General features: G+C 52.4%; 1 protein-coding gene across 1 annotated transcript in view; it reads right to left on the bottom strand.

The window, feature by feature from the left end:
* Positions 1–6,028: 6,028 nt before the first annotated feature.
* CLRN3 (clarin 3) overlaps positions 6,029–8,523 on the bottom strand; it is an 11,914-nt gene continuing 9,419 nt past the window's right edge. Inside the window, exon 3 of the mRNA XM_011371326.2 lies at positions 6,029–6,636. Within this exon, the coding sequence (XP_011369628.1) occupies positions 6,356–6,636 (281 nt within the window). The 3' untranslated portion in view covers positions 6,029–6,355. The remainder of the gene's footprint in view (positions 6,637–8,523) is intronic.

Here is an 8,523-nt window from a genome sequence, read left to right as displayed (position 1 = left end):
AAATCTCTGAAAAAGTGATACATCGGCCACCTCGCTATCTAAATTCTCTACGTGTTTTCACTTGATTAAAATAAGTCCACGGTGGCCAACTTTTCATGGTGGCATTAAGCTAGACAATTGACAACGGACAACATTGGAGGGGGCCATTTACGAGTTTCTTCAGCATGAGTTGACACAGGTCAGAATACAGAGGGGCTTCGTTGACAGCGAGTCTGAGCATCCGTGGGTTGGATCCTCCGTAAAAAGCCACAGGTGACCTGGGTGGATGACCTGGGTTTGCCTCAACGGTGTGCCTTCGGCTCTTTGGCACCGACATGTAAAGAATAAAAGATAAAGAGGGAGTCTGGAAAACAGAAGTTTTTTGTTCCAAGAGCCCTCCTTCTGGAACCGGAAATGCATTTCTCATGTCCTATTGAATCTATCTATTTCCATCATCGCTCGTTCGCCAGCTTTCGTTAGGCAGACGCTGAGGACATTCCAGCAACGGGACACAGCCGAGCAAGACCCCCACAGCGCAGGCTCATTGTATCCCTCGGGAAATAAATGCATTCGCAAAAATTAAATTTTTATAGAAATATTCCCTGGACAAGACTTATTATAGGTGTCCTGCATACTTGGAACTTTGACCTGTTCAGATTTGCTGTTTATGTAAACGTTTCTTTAAAAAAATCAGCTCTATGAAATAAAGAAGGGGGAAAAAAAACCCTAAATTTTCTTTTACCCTATTATTTATTTTATTTTCCAAATGAGGAAGCAGAGGCAGGAAAGCCGAGCCTGAGTCCGCTGCGTCTGAGCCACCCCTGCTCCTCCACGGGACCGGTGAGCTGAGTCTGGTCTTTTCTGAGGTCCGCGGCAGTCCCCGCTCGGGGTCACGAAGTTTGGAGTGGAGCTAAGGCCACCTCCTTCTCTGCTTTCCCAACTAGTTCAGGTTCCGCTTTGGGCTGCTCCCAGTGCACCAAGAACTCTGCTTCAAAAGCACGTCCTCACAGTCGACTCACAGTCTGTCTGGCCCCCTGTGCCATCGGCTCCGCGTCCACCGTGCCCATCGCTAGGTCCTCAGCTCCGGCCCTGTGGCTTAGGTAGACTAAGCGCTCAATAAATATTTACTCACTGTGTGTGGCAGGAACCTAGGCCTCTTCTCACGTAAGCATGTGCTTTCTGCATGACACCGCCCGCCTCGGTGGCTCGCGCCCTGCCGTGATCGCAATGGAGATGCAGGAAGAGGCTGTCTTAAGTACAGAAAGGTAATATGCAGTGTGTAGTGTCTGCCGCGAACAGCTCAAATGTTAATCAAAAGGCGAATGATTATCTGATTAAACACGTCAGGAATCCAGGGAACTCGGTTAATCCCAAATGCCGCATGCCGTGTGGACGCCGGATGGGGTAGAAGCAAAGTCCAGTTTGGATCTGCACTTGGGACTTTGACAGCTTCTCGACGGACACGCCCGGTGCTCCTGTAAGACTTTCGGCCGCACCCACGTGTCTCTCGGGAGACAGGGAGGGAAGTCTGCGTCAGCATCTCCGCTCAGCCTCCCCCGTGCTGTAGGACGGCGGACACACCGCCTAGCCCAGCCGAGCCTCAGTCGCTTGTCTATAAAATGGGGTTCATTATAAACACATGCTTTTGCCGTGAGGGACTCACACACTGGGGCTCACACATTGGGAGACAGTGAAGGCTGTTGTGGTCACTGCTGCCGGTAGAGCCAGAGGACTTCGGCCCCCCCCACACTCTGTTCTGGGGGACCCGCGGAGCACCCCACCACGCTGTGTGCTGAGCGAGGAAAGCGGAAACTCTGCCGCCTGCTCAGTGACTTGCGAGTTGAACGTTTTGTGGAAGAGGCAGTGCGTCGAGATCACCAGACAGACGGAGCATTCCGCACAGGGTCAAGGTTAGAAATTAAAAGTCTGCGCCCCTTGGTGAGGACTGGGAGGCAGGAGGCAGGAGGAGGCTTTGCTTTTAAAGTTGCTTGTTTAAAACCGGATGAGAACAAACCCACAGACACAAAGAACGAGCTGATGGCTGCTTCGGGTCGGAGGCGGGAGGAGGACCTGTGGGAAAGGCGAGGGCTTCGAGAAGGAGGACTTTGCAGTCATGACACCAGTCACAGGGTGTAATGTACAGCGCAGGGCATGAGTCATTAATACTGCGGTAACTGTGCACGGTGACGAGCGTTTCCTAGGTTTATCGGGGAGACCACGTCGTAAGGTATGTAAACGATGCATATAAACGCTGAGTCACCATGAGGTACACCCGGAACTGATATAATCGTATATCAACTATCATTAAAAATAAGTCAATAAGAAATAAAAAAATAAAAAATTCAAATAGTTGGTTTAAAATGAATGGCCTTAAAATACAATATATTTTTATCAAAATTTTTCCTTTTTACTAGACTTTTAGACTTTTCGAAAGTGAAACTTTTGGGATCTGAATGATGCCTGTCTCGGATACAAATTATTTAATTTCTTTTTAACCGGGACGTCGTCTGACGCTCTGACCGATGATGCCGTGATTACCATTGAGTCTGGGCGGCTGAGGACTCAGTGCAGGGCGGAGCGTGGACGGACCGCGCGCCGCCGCAGAGGCCCTGTTGGGCACGAACCTCCCACACGCCTTGGTTCCTTCCTGCGCACCGCCCTGGTGCAGCCGTGTCCCTGGTCACCGTGAGTGTCCCTGGCCTTGCTCTATGCCTTACAGGGCACAGAGTCTGGGTCACAGGATCTGCCGCCTCCTCTGGGGATGTGTGGACCAGTCATGTCGGGGACACCCACCCTCCCAGCGCGGGTGAGCACCCCGGCCTGGCCGGGACTCTGTTTCAAACAAACTGGGTGCCTTTGCCTGAGCAAGTGGCTTCTTTTGTTCTGAGTGAACGGGGTCCAATGGGAAACCCACAGAGGCAGATATAGGTGGCCCTAAGCTCTAAGGGAGACATCAGGAAGGCCACACTTCCTGCCTGGGACAGAGCTCAAGGAGCAGGGACATTTGGTCCTTTGGTCCCTGTGCTCCACCCCCAGCCTTGACCATCAGCCTGATGCAAGCGAAAGCTTGTGGACCTGAGTCAGGTGCAGGTGAAAGGGAACAAGGGTCCTGAGACCTGTTTGCAGCTGGCTTTGTCACTTGCCAGCTCTGGACAAGTTTATTAACCTTCCTGGGCTTCAACTGTTTGTTTGTCCCTTGCCCCACCCCTGGCTGAAGGACTTACGTGCCCTAGGATGCTGGAGGTGGTGGGGTTGGGCACTGGGGTCTGGAGAGCTCAGAGGGACTCAGGGACCAAAGAGCCCTGGCTTCTTTCCACGTTAGTTAAACTCCTGACTCTGAGCCACCCTGTCCCACACATGCTGCACATGCGTCTTTGTCCAGTTGTAAAAAGACATCGGATTAGACAACCAGGAACCTGGCTTCCGGTCCGCATGCAATGAATGGCTGGTTTCGGCGAGAGAAAGCTGGGCGCTGGGCAGTTGCCGGGCGGGTGGCGGACAAGCCTGCCCTGGAACCTGGCATGGTACCCGCCCGCCCTGTGCAGAATCCGCAGGTTCTCAGGGCTTCCGGGAGGCCGAACAGCCTTAGGAGGAGGGAGGATGCCCAGGTGTCTCTACCTGCATGGCCACTCGTCATGTACGGGGCACCGAAACTGTGCAGCCATGTGGGGCCAGCTGCAGGGTCAGTGTTTAGGCCCCTAAGATGCCATATCCCAGGACACGACTCTCCCTGCTCTGCCTAATCCACGGGGTTCGTAGAGACAATCAAGAAGGTCCTAACGATGATAGCAAAGCTGACTTCAGAGTCCCCCCATCTCCCACTGTCTGCAAATGTCGGTTCACTGGGAGAGACCCATCACTTTGGCATTAGTGAAAAGTATTAATTTCCCTAAAATTATCAGCATAGACCCTATGTTCTTACAAAATCGAAGACGATGTCATTTCACAGGACTTATTTATTTTGCAAATATGGCTGAATCTTGTCTCCCAATTCAACACACCAGGACCACATGGGTTAAGTAGGGGTGATTTCCCGACTCTCGAATCAGTCTAATCCCACAGACTAGTTCAGACCTCCAAGATAGTGTCTCAGGTGGATCCACTGCAAAAAAAACACACTGCACATTTATTAAGTAGTTTAGTACAGCAAATAAGTATTTAATGACATTTTTCTTTCCTTGCAAACAAAATCAGTCCCCCTCGTTGCCCCGTGGACACTCCCGGAAGGCCATCTCATGGGTGGGGGCAGAGAGACCTGAGCAGAACCCTCGGCACCGCCCGCGCTGCGAACAGTCTGGATGTCTGTTCCTCCCAAACAAAATTCCTACCGAATTCATCACACACGTGGTCTCTTTACCTTCCGCCCTCGGACATGTAACGAGAAGGCCATGCTCTCGATCTTCCCAATTGTCAAATGCAGTTCCATCTACCGGATTCCTATGTCCTAAATGGTTCCTTAAAGGCCATCTGCGATATGAGGATTAAGATGATTTGTCCTCTAAAGAAGTCTAGCTCTGCTCAGATGCCGATGAATCGACGAGGACTTTGCGTCCGAGGGCACCTTGGCACTGACACCTCGTGTGCCACCTCGTGTGAGTGCTGCCTATTTACTTAGCTGTCTGCGTGGATGTGTTACCCACATCTGTTTCCTCTCAATGACTTGTCCACATGATCAAAATCTGACGTAAAATGCAAAGGATATAAATGTTTTTAACTTCAAAGAAGTTAGAAAATTTTTACTGTTGATAATCATATTTTTTAATATGTTCAAAGCTCCATAACAAGTTAATTTATTAGAGTAACCTTGACTTAGCAGGACTTGGGGATGGAAAGTTATGGGCAACCGGCCTTTCACAGGATACGCACGGTCTTGTGACTAAGTCCCTGTTTCATGTGGAATTCAGTAACCGCTTTCCGAGTGTCTGTCTTGATGGCTCTGTGCACGCAGGTGCCCAGGTTGGCACGCTGCTAATCACAGCACAGGTATTCAGTGCATGTTTTTTTAATGAGAAATACTATTTATAAGACAGATTGTTAAAAATCATAAGAAAGTCATGAACCCCTGACAATGTCATAAAGGACGTATCTTCCTGTCCCGAGAGCTGCTGCTATGTAAATTACACAGGGGGGCTGGGCGGGGGCAGGGGGGCAGGGGGGAGCGGGGGGGGGGGCAGGGGGCGGGGCGGGGGCAGGGGCGGGGCCGGGGCGGGGTCTGCTTCCTCTGGTTCCAGTTCTGCCAAGACCCAAGAGCTGATTATTTCAGAGCCTCGCAGCGTTCAACCTGACTGACTTATGGGATATTGAAGCCCAAAAGGTCCTTGGAGTGATTTTCTGGAAGAAATATCATAACTACCGGCAAAGCAGGTCGAATCTATTCTGGTTCCACTTTCAATTTTCCTGAAAAAATAAGACCGTGACCCAGTTTCACCTCCTGTTCTTAGAACGTGACCCGACACCCACGTTCTGCGCCTGGCCCGGCCCAGCTCAGGCACGGATGCCTGCAAGCCGGTGTCTCTCCCTCTCCTTCTTCAGCTTCTGGCTGGACAGGTGTCTGTCGCTGAGTGATACACCCCCGTCTGCCCGACTACTCCCGTGTCTGTGTTGACACCACAGCAAACAAGCAGCGGGCGGGTTGCGGGGCTGGTCACCAAAACGCACCGCAATGCTCCATTTCTGCTTCGACTGAATTCAGTCTGATCCTTTAAAACCGAAATACACTTAACCTGCTTATCACAGAGGCTGTCGGTCTGTGATTCTTATCCTCCATCTTTTCACTTTCTAATCTGTTCCCCACCTTTGAACCTCAAAAATGGGCGTCAGCTCTTCTACCCACCACTGGCTTTGTGATATCAGTGGCTAAGGGTCCAAAGAGCCAGGTATTTCACCCCAAAGTCTCCCCTTTTGCCTCCAACACCTAGTCCTGAAAAGATGAGTTCCGAATCCCTCTGGACTTCAAAGTCTTCCTTCACAGAGAGGAATAAAGACGGACCTGGCCCCTGCCGAGGAGTACGAGATCACAGGTGGCCGCGTGCTTGGGGCTACTCAAGGGGAGGTGTCACAAAGATCTTTATTATTCCAGGTGGTGAGACCGGCTCAGAAGGGTTCACGGCTCAGAATTATTCTACCGCTTTGAACACCACGTGGACTGGAGAGCGTCTCCTTTCAGCCTCCCCATCCTCACGGGAAGGGCCCTTTTCAAGGGGACATCATTTACGAAGAACAGAGAGTGTCACAAGATACAAAAGTTGTCACGAAATGACAGTCAGCCAAGGCTGCACGTCACCCTGCTGGTTACCCGGACAAGCTGAGCAGTCAGTGCTCGGGGCGCGGACGTGCCATAGACTAGACCTAACGACGATACGGTTTGAAATAGAACTTAGAACAAAATCCCATCCCTCGGAGCGTATTCCATCGGCTTTTTCTGCTCCTGCTTCTGCCGGTACCTGGCCTTCTGGTAGAAAACGATGATGACCACGGTGACAATATTCAGAAGCACGGCGAGCAGCAGGAGCCAAAAGGAGTACCCATAACTGTGGGTCATCCCTCCGTGAATGGTTGACGGATAAAGTGGGTAAAGCACCTGGGCCAGGTCTTCCGAGAGATGATTGGACTGGACGTTCCCCACAAACAGCACCATGGTCAGGAAAGCGAAGGAGGCTGAAAGAGGAAGTTGCGTAAGTGATACAGCGATAGTTTGTCCTGTCACGTTCTTTCTTTATGGAACTCGTCCTCTGTGGGCACTTACTGAATGTCCACTCTGGGGCACATACCCTTTCAGACATTAAGGTGAAACGTAATGAAACATGAACACGAGCTGGCTCCTAGGCCCGAAACGCCAAAGATCGTGCAGGGGAGCGTGACCAAGAGCAAACGTTCCAGCCCAAACCCCTGCAGAAGCAGAAGCAGCTGCAGGGCAGCTGGCGCCCCGCACGGCCTACTTCCTCGGCCAGTGCACACAGTAGGTGTCTGAAAGGGTAAGCACACAGTAGGTATCTGAAAGGGTGAGCGCACAAATGGTTGAAAAGGACTTGGGAGAGCTGAGGAAGGACAGAGGGCTTCGAATAGAAGTGCCACCCACACCAAGCCACGGCAGGCTGTGAGCTCGGAGGGCTCGGAGACAGGAAGGGGCCCCTTTCTACACCCAGTTTAGAAGAAAGCTTAAAAATGTTTTATCGTCCTCATTTCGTTCTTTACCATGTCCTCCACCAGAGGACATTCCTGGGCTCCGAGTCTGGAAAGCCCTGACTGGGTTGAAGATCGTGGTCGTGGAGTCGGGGGGCAGGGTGGGGGGCTGCAGCCCTGGCTGCGGGGGCTCCCTCCGGCGGGTCTGAGCCCCGCTCCTCATCTGTCAAGGGGGAAAAGCCGGAGATAAAAGGTGGACTCGTGGTGGGGGCTGGGAGCCAGGGGCAGGGGATGACAGCCAAAGCTGCTCAGAAAGGCTTCTTTCTGAGGTGATGAGGCTATTCGAAACCGGACGGTGGTGATGGCTGCACATGTCTGCGAGCATTCTCACAGACACTGAACTGTGCACCTTAAACATGTGAATTGCATGGCGTGGAAATGGTCTCGCAACCCAGCTGTTTGGGAAGGAGGGGAGGAGGTTCAGGACCGGACGGTCCCGTGTCTCAGACTCGGGGTTCGACTGTGCTGTGTGGCCACTGGGCAGTCCCCAGGACGGAAGTTGTTAGGGACAGACGCTGTGTAACTCCTTCTCTGCTGACATGTACCCAGAACTAGACAGATCTTTTGGCATCAAACGTGTCCTGGACATCCTGGCCGTAACCCACACCTGGGGAGCTCTCCGCACAGCGCCCCCAGAGGCCCTAATTACAGGCTTTTGTGCGCAGAGAAGCTTCAGCTGTCCTTGATGACACGTTTCCGTCCTCAGTGTAATGGTTTTACCTCTTCGTAATTTATACGTACGAAGGCTCTTCCTCTGATGCCCCGTGCGTCTTGTACCCCTTAATTTTCCTCCATTACGCCCTTTTGAAGTTTCTTATAAAAGCTTAGTCACAAAGGGGCTGCCCGAATACAGGGTTAAATAGCCTTTTTCTAAAGCGGACGCACATGGCATTGATTTGAGTCGGGTGGGGTCAGTGCACAGACGTGACCGCTGACCAGCTGACCGGCCACCCGAGGAGGCGACACGCCTCACTGCCTGCCTCTCCGGCTGTCTGGGACAGCAGGATTTACTGGGGGCTGCAGGAAGCGCTCTCGAAGACCACAGATGCTCACTTCCCATCCTGGCCTGTCCCCACTGCCCCCGTGACCTGCCGTATCCCTCTGTGCTCCTTGGGGACCTTAGCCGAGGAGCGAATGTGTTGGAGCAGACAGTGTGCAAAGCTCTCCCTGCTCCCACGCTGTCTCCATCTACAATTGTCGGGGTCGGGCCATGCCAGGCTGTGCGGTCCGAAGGGCAGGCTGGGGTCAGAGGGCACAGGAGCCCAGGAGGCAACACTGCTGTGTTTCTCCTGGAAGCAGAATCCCCACCTGTTCCCTACGAAACGGGCCGGCAAACCCACTTCCTCTCTCCCCTCAGCCAGG

This window comes from Pteropus vampyrus, unplaced genomic scaffold, assembly GCF_000151845.1.
Source record: "Pteropus vampyrus isolate Shadow unplaced genomic scaffold, Pvam_2.0 Scaffold188, whole genome shotgun sequence".
In the NCBI taxonomy this organism is placed as follows: Eukaryota; Metazoa; Chordata; class Mammalia; order Chiroptera; family Pteropodidae; genus Pteropus; species Pteropus vampyrus.
This window is presented reverse-complemented; position numbering and strand designations above follow the sequence as displayed.